Genomic DNA, 22,786 nt, shown 5'->3' with positions numbered 1-22,786 from the left:
TGCTGGTGCAGTGTCTCTGAGTGCGCGGGAAAGCCTTGTGCGGTGAGGCCTGGCCTCTTGTGCTGCCTCTGGCTGCAGCAGGTTCTAGGCCCCTGCCTGCGGCCGCCGTGCCACCTGCAGCCTCCGCATTTGCAGGCTGCTCTTCACATATCAAATGAGCCTGCGCAGGATTGTACAGCCAGTGGGGAGCCAGAACAGGAGGTCAGGCTGGGCCCCTTGGAAACTTCCCACCCTCGTTCCCCATTTCTTCAGCAACCTGTATCCTCAAAATAGGCACTTAATCTGTCTCTACCCCCATGTCCCACACCCTCCCACCCTTGTCACCTTGTCTGATTTTCAGAGTTTTCTCTCCTGAGAAGACTCTCAGAGATGGGACTCCATCCAGAAGTGCCAATTTATGCCCACTCTGGATCTGGGCACTAAGGCACAGCTTCCCTCCTATTTGTATTGACTCATAACATCTCCCCTAGGCAGAGGATGACACTTGAGGTAGTCAGAGCAGTGATGGAAGGATGCACTAGGGGCTGTAAGAGTCAGAAGGAGGCTTCTAACTCAGATTGGGAGTCAAGGCAGTCTTCCTGGAGGAGGTGACACCTGACCTAACCCCCAGCAGAAATGGGTGGGGCCAGGGATTTTTAGGTGTGGAGTTTAGGCTCCATCTGAATCTCCAAACTCCAGCACACTTCTGAGCCTCTGAACCTTCTCTTTGAACCCTGCAGTTCCCTAGGGAGGGGGCTTAGATTCCTGGGTGCAAACTATAGGAGACTTTGAGGCTGGAAATGATGGATACTCAGAAGCCCTTCCTGCTTGTGGCAGAGCTAGTAGCTAAGGAGAACATGTAGGGGTAAGACAAAGGTGAAGTGTTCTTTGTCCTTGCCACGGCCTGCCCCCATTTCCTCTCTGAGGCTCCTCTCCTAAGTCTTCCCAGGCTTCCTGCTCTTCTCCTCCCACATATTCTCCCTGGGGAATTCTATTTCCTGGCTTGTAACCACCTTCCTGTCTTGAAAATGCCCCAACTGGCCATCTGTATACTCGATTCATTAATTTCACCAAGTGTTTTATGGAGTATGTACTGTGCCAGACTTGATATCAGGAACTGGGAGACCATAGGGAACAAAGCAGACCTGCTTCTCGACCTCATGGAGTTGAAGTCTAGTTGAGAAGATAGATGACAAGAACCAAGTGACATGTGTGATGAACTAATGGAGACTTTCCTGATGGCCTAAGTAAAGTTCCCTCTCCCCCCTTGTTTCCATCCATTGCACCTCCCTAGTCCCTCATAGCACTTACCTCTATTGCAAATAGGTGTTTATTTGTTGCTTATGTCTGCTTCCGAAACTGGAATGCAAGCTCCTGAGAACCTGTCTATGAGATTGTATGTTTGTTTTGCTGACCGTTGTCTCTCCAGTGACTAGAATGCTATCTAGCATGTGATAGGTGCTCAGTGAATGTTTGGTAATGAAGGAAAGAATGAGAGGAAATGAGGGGAGGTGTAAAGGGGAAAAAATTGGAGAACTAAGAGAAAGTGAGGAAGGGATTAGTTTGACCAGATGGTCTCTGTGAATATGTAACATCTAAGTTGAGACTTGGAAGTCTGAGGAAAGACAGCCAGGCAAAGAGCCTGAAGAGAGCATTCCGGGGAGAGGAAACAGTAAGGCCAGGAGGTAGGAAGGAGCTTGGCATATTGAATGAAAGAAAAGAAGGGCTGGATTAGGATGAGGAAAGGGGAGAGTAGAAGATGAAGTCAAAGAGGAAATAGGTGCCACATCATGAAGGGCCTTGTAGGCCACACAGAGGGCATATGGATTTTAAGGGCTTATAACCCCAGTGTGTCTGTCCTCTGACACTTGGTCCTGGATTTCTCTCAGGCACGTCAAATTCATCAACCCCTGAAGCAGACGCTGTGGGTGCATTGCCCTTATCCACTTGGCCCACCTGAGAAGTCATATGTAGACAGTTCCTAGACACCCAGTCTCCCCAGCTGCTCCCTGAGTTTCTGTCTGAGGGTGCTCTCTGGGAGGACAAGCAGGCTTCTGCACCCAGCAGACCTGAAGGGGGTGGGGTGGGGAGGTTCTATAACTTTAGGGACAGAAATTGGTGAATAAATACTCCAGCTTTCTGGCCGTGAGGGGTCAATTCTGAGGTGTGTTCTCCAGTGTCTCAAAAAGCCCCCATTGGGATTGTTCACAGTGGCAACCTTTTAATCAACATGCCTCTTTTTTGGCTTTTTTGAACCCAATTTGTCATAATCATTCATCCAAGTCTGATCAATTCTTCTCGGAAGGCAGAGGTATTGATATTTATTAATACCCTCCTTTCTTCTGTTCAGCCCTCTGCTGAGTGCTGGGACTCCAGGGATGAATCAGATCATTTTCTGCTCGTGGGTAATCTCTAGTCTGTTAGGAAGGCAGACCTGGGCCCAGACGAGTACAACACAATGTGCTCAGAACTGTATAGAAAAGTCAGAGAAGCCGCTGAAGCGTTGACATGGGTTGGGTACTGAAGGTTACCATCTGAGAGGTAGGAGTGGGCCACTTGGGAGGCGAGGAGGCACTCTAAGCAGAAGGCACAGTTTATGCCAAAGCTTACGCGTGTGAAAATACATGGGCTGGGCAGGGTGAGGGAGTTGGAGGGAAACGCAATCTCACTCTAGGTTTTCTGTGGAGGAGCAAAGGGGAAGGGTAGGGAGGAGTCAGAGTATGGCAGGCTTTGAACATGAGGCTGAGGAGCTCCCACTTCTTTTAGGATGATGGGGAGCTAGAAGGGTTTTTTTTTTTTTTTTTTTTTATTTATGATAGTCACAGAGAGAGAAAGAGGGAGAGGCAGACTCCATGCACCAGGAGCCCGATGTGGGATTCGATCCCAGGTCTCCAGGATCGCGCCCTGGGCCAAAGGCAGGCGCCAAACCGCTGCGCCACCCAGGGATCCCAGCTAGAAGGGTTTCTGAACAGGGGAGTGACACCGTCAGAGTGGGGTTTGAAAATGATCCCTCTGGATTAGTCAGAACCAAGAGGCTGGCTCAGGCACAGTTCCCTAGGTCAAGGCTGAAGGGGTCAGCATGGGTAAAAGGAATAATTTTGAGCCTGGGGCACTGGGGAGGGAGTGGGGGCCAAGGCCCAAGAAGGAGTGCTCCTGAACTTGAAAGCTCTTGCTCCACAGGACAAGTGTTCGGCCTTGATGAGACCTGATTCAGCTAAACAAAGCTGGGGAGGGGGAACATGACCTGGGGGACTTGTCGGCTCACTGCCCCTGAGGTAACCATTAATCCCTCCCCTGGGGAAATCCAGGGGCTAGTCCCTTGAGGGACAAACCTTAGGCAGAATGGAAGAACACACAGAGGCAGGCTCTGTACCAGGCCCGGGAAACCAGAAGGTCCTAATTAACAACTCTGCTGACATCCTGGTCATTGCTGCTTATTTCCTGCTGGTCATTGGTGTCGGCTTGTGGGTGAGAAGTTGGGGTGCTGCTGGGGGCCAGGCTCTTCGGGCCTGGGGGAAAAGTCTGAGGAAGATCCCATGTTCAGTAGGGGAAGGATGCCTGGATTTTTGAGGAGGAAAGCTGGGGGTGGTGGGCAAGCAAGTCTTCTGACAGCCTCAGGGAGGCCCAGCCAACAGGCGTTCCTTGTCCTCCCTCCTTTGGATTGGAGTCCGTTGAAGGGAATAGTGGATTTTCATTATGGACAGTGTTCTAAATGAGATCTCTGTTCCCCTGTCTACAAAGTATCTGACCAGAAGCCCATCCATATCCAAGGCCCCAGGAAAAGTCAGGCTGAATCCAGCCACACTCAAGCTTGGGTAGTTGGGCACTAGGTCAGGTCCTGGGTTGCGCTAGGTGCCTCGGAGGAGGTTGGGGCAGGGGGTTGGGTGGGAACCATCAAGAGAGCCCAGGGCTGGTTAATCTTCAGCCTAAAACAAGGCTGAGGAATGTGTTGAGAAGGCTAATGAGGTCCAAAGATGTGCTCCGAACCCAAGTCTCCCCCCACTCCTGTCTCTCAGTCCATGTGCAGAACCAACAGAGGCACCGTTGGCGGCTACTTCCTGGCAGGACGAAGCATGGTGTGGTGGCCGGTGAGAGAGGCTGTGCTGTTGAGTGGGAGGAGGCCCAGAGAAGCAGCCTAGCTCACCCCCACCTCTGGCTATCTAGGTCGGGGCCTCTCTCTTTGCCAGCAACATCGGCAGTGGCCACTTTGTGGGCCTGGCAGGGACTGGTGCTGCAAGCGGCTTGGCTGTGGCTGGATTTGAGTGGAATGTGAGATGCCCTTTTTGCCAATAACCTCCATCCCAGTGGGAACCCCTGGAACTATCACACCTGGGAGGCTCCAAGCTGGGGGGACATAAGACTGGAGGTGGGACTTACCCATTGTGGAGGTGTGGTTGGGCTTCGAGGGTCACGCGTCCAGCTTGGAGGAAGGAAGATGTTGGAGATGACCACTTTCAGGGCCTGCTCCTGACTTGCTGTGTAAGCCTGGACCAGCCACTACTCTCTGTGGCCTTGATTTACTCCTCTCTGAAGTGGGGTGAACATCCTCAAAGATAGTGAAGTGCTTGTTCAGATGCTCTCTGAAGCTGTGGCCTATGAGGATCTCTGGACCAAATTAAGGCCCCTTGCAGAAGCAGGAAGGAGACAAAGCTCTGGGACTGAGGCTTATCTTTGAGGGCTGAGATCAGGACTTCCTGGAGGAGGAGGTCTCTGAGCCGAGTCTCGAGGGACAGAAGGTTTGGGTGGGTGAAGAGGAGAGGTGAGGCAGCCCTTCCTGGCAGAGGCTGTGGTCAGCCTGAGGGTCTGTGGTTGGATTCATGTGCTGGTGGGTGGGAGGATAGGGGCAATCTTGGGAGGGACTGGCCAGGGGTCATGGCCTGGGAGGACCAGGAGGGCTCTAGTTAAGGGCCCATGTTGGTGTCAAAGATCCTGTCCTTTAATATCCAGGGCTCAGGGACATCCTCTGGGCTCCCAGTGCGACCTTTCCTTGGTATAGCTCGTTCAGCAAGAGGTCTGACTCTCGAGGGACGAGGGCGCCCTCCTGGCAGGGTCTCAGTCACCGGCTGGTAGCTGTGCCTGCAGGCGCTGTTCGTGGTGCTGTTGCTGGGCTGGCTCTTCGCGCCGGTGTACCTGACGGCGGGCGTCATTACCATGCCGCAGTACCTGCGCAAGCGCTTCGGAGGCCACCGTATCCGCCTCTACTTGTCAGTGCTCTCGCTTTTTCTGTACATCTTCACCAAGATTTCGGTGCGCATTCATGGAGGGCGAGGCGGGGCCCTGGGAGGGCGGGACCACGGAGTGGAGGCTTCTAGAAAGCCTCGGAGGGGGCGGAACCAAGAAGAAATTGCTTGTAAGAACCATGGTTGAGGCAGGGTCTGGAAGGAACAGGTTTTGGGGCTGCGACCACAATGGGTGGGACCTGGGAAGGCCAGACCATTGAAAAATAAGAGAACCTTTGAAGCGTGGCCACCTGGGGTGTTAGTCTGGGCATGAGGTAGTTCTGGGTCCCTGCCCAGGTCCCCCCTGGTCCTGACCTGTGCAATCGCTCCTTTCCCCCAAGGTGGACATGTTCTCTGGCGCAGTATTCATTCAACAGGCTCTGGGCTGGAACATCTATGCCTCCGTCATCGCCCTTCTGGGCATCACCATGATCTACACTGTGACAGGTGGCTGTGGCAGGGGCTTCGGGATGGAGTGGGCTTGAGAGATGTGCTGGGAGTGTCACGGAGGCACATTCTGCTCACTGAGTCCTGTCTGCTGACGCCCAGGTACATGAGCCTGGAGAATGGGCCATTTCTTTGAAATTTGCTCTCCAGGAAGGGGCACATTTTTCGAATTCGCACAGACACCGTATGGGCTCCGGGCATCCTGTTTGGGCTGTTTCCACTGACCCAGGCCTGTTGCAGGAGGGCTGGCAGCGCTGATGTACACAGATACCGTGCAGACCTTTGTCATTCTTGGGGGGGCCTTCATCCTCATGGGTTACGGTAGGGAGCTCAGCCGGCGGGGGAGGGGCACGGAGGTTGAGTCACAGAGCCCTCAGTGGGGGAGCAGAGACATCCTGCATCTCCAGCATGTGGGTCCTAGGGACCGTCTTGGCGCTGGCGCCCGGTCTCCTGACGACCTTGCCCTCACAGCCTTCCATGAAGTGGGAGGGTATTCAGGGCTTTTCGACAAATACTTGGGGGCAATGACGTCGCTGACGGTTTCTGAGGATCCGGCGGTGGGCAACATCTCGAGTTCTTGCTATCGACCTCGGCCGGACTCCTACCACCTGCTCCGGGACCCTGTGACGGGGGACCTGCCATGGCCCGCGCTGCTCCTGGGTCTCACCATTGTCTCGGGCTGGTACTGGTGCAGCGACCAGGTGCGGAGTCAGGTCTAGTGCCTGGAGGGAAGCTGGGGGAGAACCAGAACCGCGTGGGCGGAGCTGACATGGGTGGGACAGGAACCCATCTGGTGGCGCCACCGGAGGGGTCAGGAACCTGGTCAGGATGGAGCTAAGCCAGACCCAGCTGAATCCAAAGAATCTGGGTCTGAGTGAAGGTGAATTGCCAGCACCGCCGAGCCAGAGGCAGGCCTGAATTAGAGCAGTGAGTTGAGGCAAGGCCTGAAGGGGTGAGGTGTCCAAGACTGGATGCAGGTAGCCTAATGGCCCTCGCCACAGGTCATCGTGCAGCGCTGTCTGGCCGGGAAGAACCTGACCCACATCAAGGCAGGCTGCATACTGTGTGGCTACTTGAAGCTGATGCCTATGTTCCTCATGGTCATGCCAGGCATGATCAGCCGCATTCTTTATCCAGGTAACATCCGCAACCCGGCCCCCACCAAAAGTCCCGTGCCCCATCCAGTGCACGGGACTGTGCACTGTGCATTTCTTGTGCATGATCACAGGTGCCCAGTTCCCATCTTTGCTACTGTCCCTTGATTTGTAAATCCAGTAACCCAGTCCTACCACCTCCCTCCGCCCCCCAATCGGCAGCCCCATCTTTCTTCCACTAGGATTTCCTGTCCCCACTTCAGGGATCTGAGTTCCCAGACCAGGTCCCATCCTAGCCACATCGTGCCCTCTTCCCTGCAGACGAGGTGGCGTGCGTGGTGCCCGAGGTGTGTAAGCGAGTGTGCGGTACTGAGGTGGGCTGCTCCAACATTGCCTACCCGCGGCTTGTCGTGAAGCTCATGCCCAATGGTAAGGGTTGGCAAGGTGTGGAGCTTGCAACTGGGAGAAGTCACCCCTCACCAAGTCACACCCTCTCGGGGACACCCTGGTGGCTGAAGACTCACAGCTCCCAACCACCTGCAGGTCTGCGCGGACTCATGCTGGCAGTCATGCTGGCGGCGCTCATGTCCTCGCTGGCTTCCATCTTTAACAGCAGTAGCACACTTTTCACTATGGACATCTACACACGCCTGCGGCCCTGTGCAGGCGACCGGGAGCTGCTGCTAGTAGGACGGTGCGGCCTGGGTTTCCCCCAGGTCCTGCCCCACCAATCAGCCCCGGGGTGGGGACAGGGAGCACTCGTAGGATTAGGGGGAGATGAGGAATCCTGGGTGAAATCTCCTGATGGCCACTAACTGCAGGCTCTGGGTGGTGTTCATCGTGGCTGTGTCCGTGGCCTGGCTACCCATCGTGCAGGCAGCGCAGGGAGGGCAGCTCTTTGACTACATACAGGCAGTCTCCAGCTATCTGGCGCCACCTGTGTCTGCCGTCTTCGTGCTGGCGCTCTTTGTGCCCCGTGTCAACGAGAAGGTGAGTGTGTAGGTCATGAGCTTGGGGCAGAGCTCCAACACCCACCAGAGGCTGACACTCTCCCCCCCGGCAGGGTGCCTTCTGGGGACTGATCGGGGGCCTGCTTATGGGTCTAGCGCGCCTTATTCCTGAGTTCTCCTATGGCTCGGGCAGCTGTGTGCAACCCTCAGTGTGCCCAGCACTCCTCTGCGGCATGCATTACCTCTACTTTGCCATCGTGCTCTTCGTCTGCTCTGGCCTCCTCACCCTTGTCATCTCACTCTGCACAGCACCCATCCCACGCAAGCATGTAAGTGCGGGCCTCCGAGTGGGCGCCCAGCATGCGCCATGGGTGTTAACGCAGCCATCTCCACCCCCAATCTGCCGGCCCACTTCTGGGAATGCCTGGGAGTCCGGCTGGAAGGTGCATTTGCAAAGCGAGCACAATGTCTTATTTAAATGACATTTATTTGAGGTGGTCTGGGGGATGTGATTAAAGCCTCCCCAAAATCCTTGGAATGGCCTGTGGGACTCAAAAAACACAGGATCCAGTACATAGGCCAGGTGGCTGAGAGGGACAGAATGCTATCTCAAAGGCCCACAAAAGGGTCTGGGCTTGTGCTGCTGCAGGGGAGGTGCCCCAGGACAGGGCTGACTGGGGACCAGGACCGAAGAGCTGGGTAGAAGGATGGGCAGGATAGAAGGATGGGCAGGACTGCACAGGTGGAGAAGGAGGGAAAGGCAGGAGGAAACTATGTGAACAAATATCCACAGGAAGGAACACTGTTAGCAGGACTAGAAGACTAGAGTCTAAAGGACCACAACTTGAGTGTAGACAGGGACTTGGGGTGATGAAACGGGGGTGACCAGGGCCAAGAGCTTTAAACACACAGTTAAAGAACTTAGGTTTAATCTGAGGGCAAAGGGCTGCCATGGAAGGTCAGGTTTGAGTGAACTGAGTCTGAACCAAGAGCATAGGGTGGGCAGAGGGAGCTTAGGAGTACCAGGTGGATGAGGCACTTCAGGGTGCGTGCTGGGGGAGCAGCACTCTCACTTGGTCCCTGCCCCCTCTCCCAGCTCCACCGCCTGGTCTTCAGTCTACGGCACAGCAAGGAGGAGCGAGAGGACCTGGATGCTGATGAGCTGGAAGGTCCAACCTCACCCCCCATACAGAATGGGTGTCCGGAGCATGCGGTGGAGATGGAGGGTAAGGCACTGCTTCAGGAGGTGGGGCCAGGGACTAGGGGAGCCAAGTTCCCTCAAACTAACTGTCTGCGGTCCATTTTTCCTAGAGCCCCAGCCCCCAGCACCTGGCCTGCTCCGCAGGTGTCTGCTCTGGTTCTGTGGAATGAATGGGGGTGGGGCCGGTAGTCCCCCAGCCCCTACTCAGGAGGAGATGGCTGCGGCAGCCAGGCGGCTGGAGGACATCAGTGAGGACTCGAGCTGGGCCCGTGTGGTCAACATCAATGCCCTGCTAATGATGGCTGTGGCCACTTTCTTCTGGGGCTTCTATGCCTGAGGCCAACTGCGTTGGACACCATGAGCCACAGTCAGGGCAGGGCTCAGCCTCAAGATGAATGGGGGAGGGGGAGCTGGGGGCGGGGCCTGCAGTGGTGAAAAGGGAGTATGGCAGGAGGGGGAGGAGGTAGGCCCTGGTTCCCCTTCTCTCCACCTTGTCTCTGCCTGGGGCCTTGTCCATCTGACTGGCAGTTTACAGCCCATGAGGCCTTGGCCAAACTGCCATAGCGGTTCCCCTAAGCAAAAATAAAAGCTTCTCTTCCCACATTCTGCTGTGGCCAAAGTGTGCTTGCTTCAGGTTCCTGTCCTCTATCTGGGCTGCTCACAAGATCTTCTTTTCTGGAGACGGAAGCCACGTGGCCCTCCACTCATCCACCTCTAGCTGGTGCTTCTCAGTCTTCCAGCCTGCATCCTGCAGTCCTGGGGAGAGGTCAGAAGGGTGCCACTGGGACTGCTGGAGAGAAGACTCTAGGGAGTCTGGGGAGAGTGGTAAGGAGCAGCATAGGCCGGGTGCATGCTTTGTGCACTGCCCAAGCTCCTCTTGCTTCTGCTGGGTCATTTCTGGCACAAAATGAGGCTAAAACCTCATCTGGCTATAGTGAGAATTCCCTGAGTTAGCACATGGAAAGGAGCTGGAATGGAGTAGGTGCTAAATGAAGATCATCGAGTCGTCTGTGAGCCATGCCTCTACCCCCAGTTCTTCAATGCCAACTGGAATTATACAAATTATAAACACTGACACAGCCTCAGGGACCCTCCTAACCTCCCCATCCTGCAGACAGGGAAACTGAGGTCCAGAATTCAGATCACAGAGAGACGCTTCAAAGGTAGAAGGGTGGGGTTAGGCAGGGCTTCTGGGGAGAAGGCCTCAGAGGCCAGGGAGGCGTGGAGTTTAAGGATGTTACCTTTCAAGAACTTTGGGAAGAGCTTGTCCAACACTTGGTGTGTCTCCTTGATGATGACCCAGCTCTCTTTGTCAGCACCTGGAGGTAGGTGCAGAACCAGAAGCTGTCAGGTCCCCAAGTGGAACAGAGTCCTTCCTCTCTCTGCCCCTCTTTAGGCGTCTGCGCCTAAAGATGTGAGATGCTTACCTGCCAGTACTCGGTTCCTCAGTTCCTCCAGCTCTCTTGGGAGGGGCCCATCTCCCTGCAGGGCTTCAAGTACCAGGCCGTGTGTGGCAGCCCTTAGGATGGTTTCAGGGCCTGCCTTCTGGCTCAAAACGACTTGCACTTGGCCTGGAGAAACCCAGGGACAGACCGTACTAGGGAAGGGCCACCTCCCCAAACACCCTCAAACCTACCATCCCTGCTTCACCCTTTTCATCCTGAGGCCACGGCCGGGCGTGGATGGAGGCGATTTTTCACCCTTTCCCTTCCAACTTCATGTCCTGTTGTCCCAATGTTCTGGCCAAACTGAAATGCCCAATTTCCAAATACAACTTTATATTTGTATTTGGAACCCACCGAAGTGGGTTTATCTTACATGTCTAGTAAGAATAAGCACCTTTTAGCACATAACCAGCAGACCAGAAAACTCTAATACTTGTTTCCTCAACAGGTGACTCTGGATGGGAGAGAAGAGTTCTCCAGGAGTAACCAAAGGTCATAATCTTATTTGAGTACGTTGCAATATATAAAGTGCTTTATACAATCACCTTATTTGATTCTCATAATAACATGCAGGCAGTAAGGCAGGTATCGTTACCCTCATTTTACACAGGGACAAAGTAAACAACTTTGGGGGCATGCAGCTATAATTTGAATGCACCATGTCTGAGTCTGAAGCTCCTTCCAGGACACCAGGCAGCTTCTAAACTGTCCAGGGCTTGAGGCCTTAGAGCTGGTGGAATGAGAGGGTGACCCCAGAAGGCTGAGTCGAAGGCTTACTTACTCTTTGATTTGTCCCAGTGAAGGAGGTAGGGTTCTTGGTGTCCTTCAACCAGCTGCTGCAGCTCAAAGACACTGAAGGGAAGAGAGTGGAGTGGGGGAGGAGAAAGCAAAGCAGGAAGAACCAGTCCATCAGCTGAACTGTCGGTATTTCAACTGTCCTTCACCTACATCTCATCTCTCAGCCATTTCCATGCACCCCACATCTGTCCTGCTCTTTTTTCTGCAGCTAACAAATGTATCCCTTAGATCTACTGTGTTACACCTCTGTTGCCCTTGGGCACCCGTGCTGACCCAAGTGGGCCCAAGTCTGTTTAGTGGAAATCAAGAACCGAGAACTGAGAGGCCTCCCAGGCAGGGGAGGCCAGTTGTAAACAGAATAGAGGATGTGTGGGGAACAGAGGTGGCAGCAGCGGTGGCTGGGAGACACTGGGCTACTTACCTGGAGATTAAGCGGTGTAGGGGGACCCCCAGGGATAGAGACAGAGATGGCCAAAAACCTGTGGGAAGCTGGAGTCAGGATGCCCAGACAGGGGGAGAGACTTGGGAGACACAGGACCTGAGACCAAGGGGTTGGGTCACCTGTCCACAGTGGCTCCATCTGATTAGCTGAAGTGGGGTCAAGAACCTCTCCCCTCTGGAGGAAGTGCTTCAGAACCAGCCGGAGCCGGTCTTCGTTCAAAGTCTCTAGGACAAGGGCTCGGACTGCCCGGTAGTTGGCATAGATGTGAAGGGCGGTGAGGAAGAAGAAACAGCTGAGGCTGAAGCTGGTGTTGGAGAGTGAGGGTGTGAGCGGGGGTGGAGGCCCAGTGGGGCACCTCCTCCCTGCCCTTGGTCCCGGCTTACCTCGGGCAAGCTGACACCAGGGGAAGCATCAAGAGGCTGACCAGGAGCCCTGCCAGGTTTACCAGTGTCTCCTAGGAAATGGCAGAAGGCATGGGAGTTAGGAGAGCTTCCTTCCAGGCCAGGCTGATTATCTGTGAGTGCCTTTGACACATTCCCCTCTGTCCCAGTTCCTCCCAGGGCTTCCCACACTGAGGTGGATGCCTAGTGAGTTTTTTTTTTTTTTTTCTTTTCTTTTCTTTTTTTTTTTTTTTTGCCTAGTGAGTTTCTAACGAATGAGATGTCATTTAAGATACCAGCTGCCTCTCTGTCCAGGTAGATACAATGCCCTTGGAACATGTCTTCTTTACTTCGTAAGAGTCCTCTGAGCAGCCCTACACTCAGGCACATGAATGTCTTCAGAATGGGGAAGTTCTCATATTTGGTGGTTTCAAAAGACTGACCCCCTAAGCCCCCTGGGATGCAAAAACTGGCAGACACATTTGCAAAGGGTTCAAGGAACCATTCAGGAAAAAAGGCACAAGGTCCAAATGTCTTCCCCTGACAATCGATGTTGTATCATAACCCTCTGATGGCCTGAGCTCACCCAAAGGGAACAGACACCAGGCTACCTGTCCCCAACTCATCATGAAGGAGGAAGAGTCTGGATTGGTGCCTGGACTACTGGGGTCCAAGGGAGAGGTGGTCCTCGCACAAAGTGGGCCTGAGGCTGGAAGAGCTCCTTACTCAGCTCTTCTGGCAAGGGGGGTAGGGTGTGGAAATAAAAGCTATGGGTGTGATGGTAAATAGGAGGGCAGAGGCCTTGGGTGCACAGGAGTAGAAGGACCTCCTCTCCCTCAGGTGGGAAGAATCATTTTCAGCAGCCACACTGGGCAATAAAATAGTATCAGCAGAAAGCAGGAGCCTGCCACGGGACTGAGCACATGTCCTGTAGTGTCTCTTGTGATGTGTTCCTGACTCTGCAGACTAAGGACACCCTGCGGCTTGGAAAATACAGCCTGGAGAGTGTGCGGAAGGCTGGGGGTTAGAAAGTGAAGAGGTGAGAGGTAGCAGGCATGAAGCTGAGATCCTAAAGTGTGAGTCCCGGGTTGGACTTATTTCTGCCTTCCTAACAACCTATGGAAGCGATAACAGGGGAAGAATTAATCCAACCACTTCCTGAGAGAAGGGATGTGCCTACAGGTACCCAGGGGGATTGAACCTCTGACTTATTTCCCCATCTGTAGAATGGCAACAGTGAGTACCTCCCATAGGAGACCACTGTAAGGATTTAATGAATTCACACAAATGAAACACTTGGCACACAGTGAGTGCTTAATAAATATTAGCTTTAACAGATCTATTTTTGAGCTTGTATTAATATTATTGAAAGGAGTTCATTTTAAATTTTAAAAAAAGTTCTATTTAGAAACTGAGCAAAACAATTCAAGAGAATGACAGAAAGTAGGACTGGACAGAACAAAGGTTTCTAAGTTGCTTCAGTGTCAAAGAAAACAATGTAATGGGGCGCCTGGGTAGCTCAGGGGTTGAGCGTCTGCCTTTGGCTCAGGTCATGATCCCGGGGTCCGGGATTGAGTCCCACATCAGGGAGCCTGCTTCTCCCTCTGTCTGTGTCTCTGCCTGTGTCTCTCATTAATAAATAAATAAAATATTAAAAAAAAAAAAAAAGAAAAGGATGTAGTACTTCTGACTAGCTTGGGCCTCAAATTTCTTCTGTAAAACATGGATAATTTTTTTTTTAAAGATTTTATTTATTTATTCATAGAGATGCAGAGAAAGAGAGGCAGAGACACAAGCAGAGGGAGAAGCAGGCTCCATGCAGAGAGCCTGACGTGGGACTCGATCCAGGGTCTCCAGGGTCACACCCCGGGCTGCAGGCGGCACCAAACCGCTGCGCCACTGGGGCTGCCCTAAAACATGGATAATTAATAGCATCTCTTTCCTGGGGCTGGTGTGAGAGTTGAACAACGCAACACACATAGGCACCTAGCACGGGAGCTTGGTGGGGGATCCAGTACCTATAGAGTTTAACTGTGTATGTGTGGGGGTCCCTGCCTTTATTCCAGGATGCCCTGGTCAGGTGAGGGGCTGGGTCAGAAAGGCCTATGAAACTGTCAAGTGGAGACCTCTGGCCAATGACTCCAGCCACCTTGCATGCTGAGCACCTTCTGATTTGCCAAATGCTTTAACAAATGGGCCTCACATGGTCAGACATCCACTTCTCAGGTTGGAGTTAGGACCAGAGAGAGTAAAGGCCAGGGCAAGGGCCCACTCTTGGCCACACAGGCACGGGAAGGGACTTGACATGATCAGCCTGGACTTTCTGCCACTTGAACTCATGCCCTGAACCTGACTACCTGTGTGAGTTCAAAGCAGGGGGCACTATATCTCTTCCCGTGTGTCTGCCTCCCACCCCTACCCTCAGGACCACTCAGGCCGCTTCTCTCCATACTTCCAAATCATGGCCTGGCCTGCCTCCCTGCTCTGACTCCCCTCAACCCCAATTCCAGCTGCTTACCTGGCTGCTATCCTTGGCTGACACATCAGCCATGTTGTTTCTCCTGGCCTGGTGCATGGTCAGGGCCGCCCGAGTGGCCCCACCAGCCACGCTTACGATGCACTAGTTGGGGAAAAGGAGAATAAAGGTCAGAATGGCCATGTGCTGTGGCAACATAGGCATTTTTGTGGCTGAGCCAAGTAAATGACTCAAACCAATTTGAGAAAACTGGGCATCATGGGACCAAACAGCAGAACCCTAAATGCTATCCTTGGTGTTCTGTTCTCATCCCTACATTTCCATTAGGTCCATCTCCCCTCTTATTCCTGGAGAGGACTAAAGCTCTGCCTGTCACATGTCTCTGTGGCCTGGTCTCAAGGAACTCTCTTTCTGTCCCCAAGGTGGAGGCCCAAAGACTTTTCTTTGCCCAGAACTTCTCTAGTCTCCAACTTCTACTTTGGTTGTACCCACCCCTTTGCTAAGCTCCTGGCCCAGTCTGGTTTCCAACTTTATGCTTCCATTCTGCCTGTAACTAACTCCACTCCTTATTTGTCCCAGGGGAGGCCCAGTCAAGTCTTCTGGGCACTTCAAAACCCACAGTGATGGCCCTGATCTCCCAGGGCACCTGGACCTGAGATCTACAATGGGAGAACTTATCAGTGAGGGTCCCTGATCACTGTCCTCCATCTCATATTTATCAAATCTCTTTTAGATGCTAGACACAGATTAGTGCTGTGATATAACTCAGATACAACATTTGCCCTCATGAAATCTATAAATCGAAAGACAATAAAGAAGTGTCATGCAGGGAGAAGAAATAACTTGTTCAAAGGTGAGAGAAATGTGGTATAAAATGAGGCTCGAGTGACCAGATCATGCTGAATCTTGCAAACCTTGTTAAGGTCTTTATTCTAGGAGCAATGAGGGCAGGGAAGGTCCCTGGTTTGATTTCCATTCTTAAAAGGATTATGGCCTGCTCTGAGAAGTAATGAAGAGAGGTGAGAATGGAAGCAGGGAGACTACCTAGGAAGCAACCATGCTTTTTCAGCAACTAGGAAGCACCAGATGGAGGTTTAGCTGAGGGAACAGTGGGCAGGGAGGAGAAGGCAAGAAGGCATTGATGACAGCCAGGCTTCTGACTGGTGTACCTGGGGTACAGAGGTACTAGTCACTGAAACTAGAACTCTAGAGAGGGTGGGAGGGAGCCAGGGAAAGTTCATGGTCCTATTCTATTCCTTTATTGGACAGATGTAGAGACTACAGCCCAAAAGGCAGAGTATATTGCATAATTTGAAACAGAGAGCAGAGGTCACAATCATTGGTCTACAGCTACAGCACTGGTTTTCTATAGTGTTTCCTGCCCTGGAGTTGAAGATGCCAGGGCAGGATGCCTGGGCCAGGGTCTGGTACCTGGGCTAAATGTAATCCGCCACAAGAACTGTTTTATCTGAAATGTCACTAGTGCCCTGTGGAGAAGCACTGCTCTAAAGTGATGGGCTCTGGAGACAGACGTTACATGTCTTCTTGAGTCAGTTCTGTGCAAGGTACTTAACCTTGTGGTGAAGACAGGCTAAGCTCTTTACTGAACTTTGCTATGCCTCAGTTTCCTCACCTGGATGCAGCCAACCTGAAGGAATTTTGAGGGTGGGCAGCCTGGCAGAGAGGTAGAGCTTGCATTCATCCCATGTGACCCTTCAGCCTTACAACCACTTTGTGCTCTCTTGCTGCTGGACCTTGACCCATACAGTTCTTTCTGCTCAAAAACATCCACCCTTCACCTTAAACTCATTCTTCAGGACTCAGGCCTCGGGAAGGGGCCTATCCCTTGACTAGGCCAGAATCTCTGTTCAACCCTCTTGCAGCCCTCTACACTTCTCATCTTGAATACCAGAAATACAAAAAAAAATTTGTCTAATTGTGTGCTGTTTTCTTCAAAGAAAAAAATGGGAAGGCCTATATTTTATGCCAAACATGCAGCAGACACTCAATAAATATTTTACTGAAAGAATGAAAGATAGCCAGGGAGCTGGTCCCAAGATGTTGACATCGAAACCCCCCTTCTTTCAGCCCAGGGCTCCTCACCAATTCTGTGGCTTCAGACACTACCTTAGACTATCTGAAGTATGAGAAGCCATCTAGTTGGAGGAAATCAGAAAGTATGATTGAGTTTGAGTAGGAACATCTGAACTTTGTCACCTTTCTGCAAGTGCTTTGAACACAGGGCCCAGGCTGGTCTCACCTGTGGGCCTCAAGTAAGCCCCCACCCCCAACAGCATCACCAAGATAGGTATAGGGGTCCCCCAGAGGTGGATACCTTGGCCAGGTTGCTGATACAGACAGTCATAGTGAAAAAGATTGGATATATGGGAGCCATGATCTCAAGGAACATGGCCACATCATTGAGGATGTCAGCAAAAAGCCTAGGAGAAGGGATCAGAGGTTAGAGATCAGAGGTAAGAGACCTTCATAACAGAAGACTTCCCTCCCCTCCGTCTCAGCCCCTCCTTACCTCCACTGCTTGGCATTGCAGTCCAGCTTACTCCTGTTGTAGGGGAGAGATCGGTTTGCAATATGAATTTCAGGAGAAAACACATCATGTGGAGAGTGCAGGCCATCCTTAAGCTGAGGTAAGGTCTGAAGGGCTCAGCAAAATCCATACCCCAGGCAGACATGTGTCCCAATACCGTGTCACTGCTGCCTAAAATACAATTAGCTGGGAGGACCTTCAGTAGTCACTTAGTATTTCCCGTTTACTGATTCATGATGCCTCAGAGGAAAGAAGTGATTGCCTTGTGGTTGCTCCCCACCCTCTGGCCCTCCTCTGAGGGAGGCATCCCTGGGTCCCTCTGTCATCTCCCAACCTCTTCCTCCTGCTTGATCAAGAGTACTCAGCAAGAAGTCCACATATTTTGGACCAGTAAACAACTACATTTAGTGTAACCCCTGCAGGTTACAGGTAAGTAGCCCAGAGAGGAGATATGACTTCCCTCAGATCACATGGAAAACAGGAGCCAAGAGAGAGGGGAAAAAAAAAAAGGCCAAGAGAAAGAGGCAGGCTCTGACATCCAGTCCTAGGATATTTCTATCACCAAGAGGATGGATGCCTCTTCTGCCAGTCATAGGGACTCCCTGACCCAAGCACACCTGGAGACCTCTTCTCTAAGAGTCCAGTGGCAGGAGATGCCATAGCTCCAGACCCCAGCTCAGAATTTGCAGCATTAGCCCTGTCCCTTATTATGAAATTTCCTGAAAGGAAAACGGAGCATTCCTAGGTGGGGTATAGGACACACCTGAGGAACTCCTGAAGGAATGAATGGCAAAGGCAGGACCAGAATACATGGAACTGGTCTAGGGCAAAGCAGCAGCCTGATACTATTAGTTACAAGCTGAGCTGTGTGACTTGGGTAACTTCCCTTTTTAGGTCTGCTAACATGTACACATTCAATCCTCTATAAAGTTGTTCTAAGGATTAGGGATGATATGTAGAGAGCTTGTGAGGCACAGAGCTGTTAACAGCAGCTAGTGTTTTCTGAGCACTTATTATGTGCCACAATATGCTATGTGCTTTGTGTAACTATCTTACTGAGCACATTGTAGGTAATGTCTGCCTACAATTAATTGCAGATACTAAATCACTCCTGAGGTTGCCCAAAACTGACATGAGGAGGAAGCAAGCAGCACAAGATCCTAAATTCCTTCTAGATAAATGGTAATGCTGATTCCATGTGGAACAGGGATCCTGATGACCTGCCCAAGTCCACTCCCTTGTAGGCTCAGCAAAGTCTAGTCAAGTACCTGAGCCACCAAAGTAACTTCTGGAGTAAAATCATTGCTTTTGAATTAAACATTGTCCTGTTCAGGCTTCTCTTTCAACAGAGGACACTTAGAGCCTTATGGCTGTATTTTTCCATCATGGATAGCAGCGTGGTAAATCAGCGCTCTTAAAGGCAGGTGTGATAACAATGCCTCTGTAGCTTCATTGCTAGGGTGAGCCACCTGGACTGGGTACTTACTAAGGACTCCTCAGCTCTGATGAAGTAATTGCTGAATCTCCCTTCCTCAGGAGCCTGGTAAGAGAGGAAGAGCTAAAAAATATAGCCAGGGATGAGACAGAAATGACCCCTGTCTGGAGAAAGTGGCCAGACCAGGAAGACAAACTCACCCCTTCCACCAGGCAAAGATGATGCGGCCCAGCATGCCAGTTGAATCTGGGGAGAGAGGCACTGGTAAGGAACAAGGGAGAGTTTTGGGGGCTACTGGGCCTGACAGACCCTGGCACTGAAATGGCCGATTCACCTTGGATCACTGCTCCTAGGAACTCAGTTTGGCACAATAAATATTGGGTAGACAGAGCTGTATAATGCGGTCAGAAGGGTCCAGACTTAGCAGTACCTCAGTACATACCCAATAGAACTATGTACCCATATGTGCCAAGAGACAAGGACCAGAAATACTCTTTGCAGCATTGTTCATCAATAGCAAAAAAAAAACTGGAATAATGCAAATGCTCATCACCAGGAGAATGCACTGATTCTTGGTATCAAGAATTCATTCACTCAGTGACATATCAGGCAGCAGCAAAAATCTAATGTACAAACACTCGTATCAAAAATGGATGAATCCTAGTATCATAATATTGCATGAAAAAATAAGCTAGGAAGACAACATGGCAAAATATACTCTTCATAAAGCTCTAAATCTAAACATAGTGTTTAAGTTGTGTGTGTGTGTGTGTGTGTATATATATATATATAAAACATATATATATACATATAGCAAAACTATTACAAGGAAAAGCAGGAAATTCCAAGGTTACTGCAGATATTCTAGCTCACGGGTGGCCAGTAGAGTATACATTTTAAAAAAGGGATTTGAACTGCAGGTTGATGACAGAGACCTGGGGATGTGGGTCAGAGGGAGAAGACTCCTCAGGTTAAAGAAAGTCAGAAAACTCTCCAGAATCAGCTAGACCTTCATTTGCACAAATGCTTACTGGCTACTTACTTCGTGCCAGGCACTAACCAGTGAGGTAAGGGGATACCCAAGAAGTCATGGTTCCAGATTCAAAATACAGAGTAAAAAGCAGATAGCAATCAGTATGAAAAACACTGATTTAGACCAAGGATTGGTTAACTGTGATCTATAATCTTCTACTCTCTGTTTTATAAAGTTTTATCAGAATATAGCTGTGCCCATTCATTTACAGACGTTCTCTGGCTGTTTTTGTAACACGATGGCAGAATCAGTTGCTATGGCTGAAACCATATTGCCTGCAAAGTATAAAATATTTACCACTTGGTCCTTTAGAGAAGGTTTGCCACCCTCTGATTTAAACCCCTTATACTGAGAGTAGCATTCCTTAAGTTCAGCAGGGGAATCACAAAAGACGGTTTTAGAACCAAACAACTGGGAAGGCCTCCTATAGTGGACACTGGAAAGGAAAGATACAGTGGGCAGGCGACTCCTAACTTGTTTGAACTTGAAGGCATGGACCCTTAAGTGAATGAAGAAGGGAAACTAGACTATGGGGAGGATTGGGTGTTTCCTACAACGTATAGGGGTGGCAAGCTGGCCTTCTCCATTGTCCACTGGAAAGAGATGAACTCACCCCTTGCCGTAAGCAAATTCAATCCCTGGGCAGTGAGGCCTTTCAACTGCACACTTTTACGCAATCCTGGGACTGAGGAACACCAGTAAACACGCTGGTAGAAACCTGAAATTCCTACTCCTTCCCATCTTCACAACAACCCTATGAATTTGAGATCACTTCTTTTCACAGATGAAACAACAAAGCTCAAAGACGGGTCAACAAAAATGGGACATTTTAAGAGAAAATCGGGATTTCCAGCTTTTCTGGAAAAACCAGACATGGCAACACCAAGCCTGCTTTCCTTATCACAACTGGCTGGGGCTGAGCAGTGGCTATGTCAGAGGAGGCATGTGTACAACACATTTCTCATCCAGCCTGCTCTGCTTCTCACTTCTGTCCCCTGTATGTCCTAGGAAGCCACCAAGGTGGCTTTATAGGCTTCCTCCATCACCCAACTTTACATTCTTTCTTTCAAATATATTTTATTCTCCACAAAATGTTTATTGTTCCACTTCAGATTCTTGTATTGTATCAACTCAGTGACTCTGAACATGCCAAGATTACTTTTACTTGTGGAGAGCTCACTGGGCCAGACTCTTTCTTCCCTCTGACCCAATACTCCTATCCAATAAGGTGTATGTCCTGCATACAGGGGCCACTGGGTAGAAAGGGAACCTACTCTATCTTCATCAGCAGTCTGCAGATGCTTGGCAGAATCTGGAAGGTGGTACTTGGATGCAATGACACATATCCTCCCTGTATCTGAAAGTCAACACTGTCCACTAGGCTAGGAAACTTAATTCCCACGTGCACTTACAATTAGCTGAACTATATGATCTAGAAACTTCTGAGAAGAGATTGGCTGTCCAGAAATTGTACTAGGCTCCCACTCTAAATCCCACTGGCAAGAGTGTGGCGGTTAAGAGTAGGATACGGGAGTCAGTTTCCCTTTTCTTCCCTACTTCGCTCTTCAGGTCGCATAGTTACCAAACCATGTTTTATTTTAGTGTTTTTTCAAAAGGCTGTACATACCCAATAGGCGGTTACTGTAGTCATTATTTACAGCATCATCTAGTAACCCAGATGCTCTAAAATGCTGTTATCTTTCCCAGAACCTCCTCTTTCCTACTCAGGACTAAATACAAAATTGTTTGTTTGTTTTTTTTCCCCCGAGAATTGATCAATTTCCCACACATCAGGCAGCCGGTGGTGCTTTTATTCAATAACCCTGCTCTTAGGGGATCCCTGGGTGGCTCGGTGGTTTGGGTGCCTGCCTTTGGTCCAGGGCGCAATCCTGGGGTCCCCGGATCGAGTCCTGCGTCGGGCACCCAGCATGGAGTCTGCTTCTCCCTCTGCCTCTCTCCCTCTCTGTCTATCATGAATAAATAAATAGAATCTTTGAAAAAAAAATGAAAAAAAAAAAAAAACAACCCTGCTCTTAGGCAGTGCTTCACAAAAAGACTAGGGGTGAAGGAGAGGGAGTGATTAACTTAGGGACTTGGGCTCCAGATGATTTAGGGACGTGGAACAGTATGTATGGAGAACTGCGTGTGGCTGCAAAACTCATCCTCAGGATGAGTATGTTCGGGTGGCGGGCGACTAAATTAATCGTTGAGTAACGCCAATAAAAAGATTGTTTTAGGGACTGGGGGAGAGTTGGTTCCCAGATCCAATCAGGAAAGAGTCCATGCATAGACACACCACAGCCCAGAACACTAGGGATGGGGGGGGAAAAGGAGGGAGGGGTTGGAGGAAAGAGAGGCCGAAGAGATGGCAGGGCTGACAGCAGCCACAGGTGAGGTTCCAGGGGCCCAGCTCACCTTTCACCAACCAGGTGGCGGTGGCAGCTGAAACAGAAGCTTCTGCGTTCCCCACCCCTATGCCCAGCAAGACTGCGTGCGTGGCCAGGGAGCCCGAGAGGCTGGAAGCAAAGGCCTGGAGGAGACAAAAAAGGAGGGTTGAGGAGCGCGCGCTGGAGCACAGAGGTGCAAGTTCCACCAGCAGCTCTGAGATGTGTGACGTCACCGCCCTGCTCCGGGCCTCAGCCTCCAACCTCTACGTGGAGGGGCCCGCGCGGACCCCTCCACCCCTGGCTCGGTGCCGCCCCCTCCCCCAGCCGGCCGGGCAGACCTGCACGGAATCCCACAGCTGGTAGGGCAGATAGTCCGGGCTGACGCTGTCGGGGAAGCCCTGCGGCAGGAACACGACCAACAGGCCGGAGAGACGCGGAGAAGCCGTCCCGGGGGTCCCCCCTCCGCCGCCATCCCGTCCTCGGGCTCTCCCCGGGCACGGCCCAGAGAGCCCCCACCAGCGCCACTCCCAAGCCTCCCACTGCAAGCTGCCGTCGGCGGCGGCGAGGCAGCCCCGCGCCGCCCCGGAACCGAACTGTTCGGAACACAGCTGGGCCTCAAGATTGGCACCGCCAGCCATCTCGGAACACTCCTCTCCGAGCCCGCCGGACCGAACGCGGCCGGTCCGCATTTCCGGCGTGGCTACGGCGGCTGCAGAGGTGCAATCTTCCTCCGCGGAGGGGCCGGGGCCGCCCCCCCCCCCCGCCCCCCCCCCCCACCCCACCCCGCGTCCTCCTCCGTGCGGCCCGGGGAACCCGCGATTCCTCTTGGGACCTCCTGGCCTAGCTGCGGACTCCTCGAGGCTGCCCCCCGCCTTTGTTCTCTGAAGCATTCCGCAGGTGGGCCGCAGGGGCAAGGGGAGCCCTTCAGCCCGCCAAGGCCTGGAGATGCCTG

General features: G+C 51.7%; 2 protein-coding genes across 5 annotated transcripts; one reads left to right on the top strand and one right to left on the bottom strand.

Moving 5' to 3' along the window:
* Nucleotides 1-3,283: 3,283 nt before the first annotated feature.
* SLC5A2 (solute carrier family 5 member 2) lies at nucleotides 3,284-9,493 on the top strand. The gene is made up of 14 exons (XM_025415965.3): nucleotides 3,284-3,447; nucleotides 3,996-4,067; nucleotides 4,144-4,248; nucleotides 5,062-5,226; nucleotides 5,540-5,645; nucleotides 5,886-5,966; nucleotides 6,117-6,346; nucleotides 6,647-6,782; nucleotides 7,061-7,168; nucleotides 7,283-7,433; nucleotides 7,561-7,729; nucleotides 7,803-8,018; nucleotides 8,786-8,915; nucleotides 9,001-9,493. Exons 1-14 carry the CDS (start codon nucleotides 3,322-3,324, stop codon nucleotides 9,225-9,227), a joined length of 2,022 nt encoding a protein of 673 aa, XP_025271750.1. The 5' UTR covers nucleotides 3,284-3,321; the 3' UTR covers nucleotides 9,228-9,493.
* Nucleotides 8,158-22,543, bottom strand: RUSF1 (RUS family member 1). Of its 4 annotated transcripts, XM_025415966.3 has the most exons (13): nucleotides 22,173-22,538; nucleotides 21,863-21,977; nucleotides 18,615-18,660; nucleotides 16,962-16,994; nucleotides 16,767-16,872; nucleotides 14,474-14,575; nucleotides 11,959-12,029; nucleotides 11,695-11,879; nucleotides 11,555-11,612; nucleotides 11,117-11,187; nucleotides 10,318-10,461; nucleotides 10,132-10,209; nucleotides 8,158-9,646 (listed from the first exon to the last, which is right to left on the bottom strand). In XM_025415966.3, exons 1-13 carry the CDS (start codon nucleotides 22,521-22,523, stop codon nucleotides 9,549-9,551), a joined length of 1,458 nt encoding a protein of 485 aa, XP_025271751.3. In that variant the 5' UTR covers nucleotides 22,524-22,538; the 3' UTR covers nucleotides 8,158-9,548. The 4 variants fall into 4 exon arrangements, 3 of the variants coding, with proteins under 3 accessions (XP_025271751.3, XP_035574254.2, XP_035574255.2); XM_035718361.2 differs by lacking the exon at nucleotides 10,318-10,461 and having other exon boundaries at nucleotides 22,173-22,541; XM_035718362.2 differs by lacking the exons at nucleotides 11,555-11,612; nucleotides 11,695-11,879 and having other exon boundaries at nucleotides 22,173-22,540.
* Between the last annotated feature and the right edge of the window lie 243 nt (nucleotides 22,544-22,786).

The sequence above is a fragment of the Canis lupus genome, chromosome 6 (genome assembly GCF_003254725.2).
Source record: "Canis lupus dingo isolate Sandy chromosome 6, ASM325472v2, whole genome shotgun sequence".
NCBI classification, from domain to species: domain Eukaryota; kingdom Metazoa; phylum Chordata; class Mammalia; order Carnivora; family Canidae; genus Canis; species Canis lupus.
This window is presented reverse-complemented; position numbering and strand designations above follow the sequence as displayed.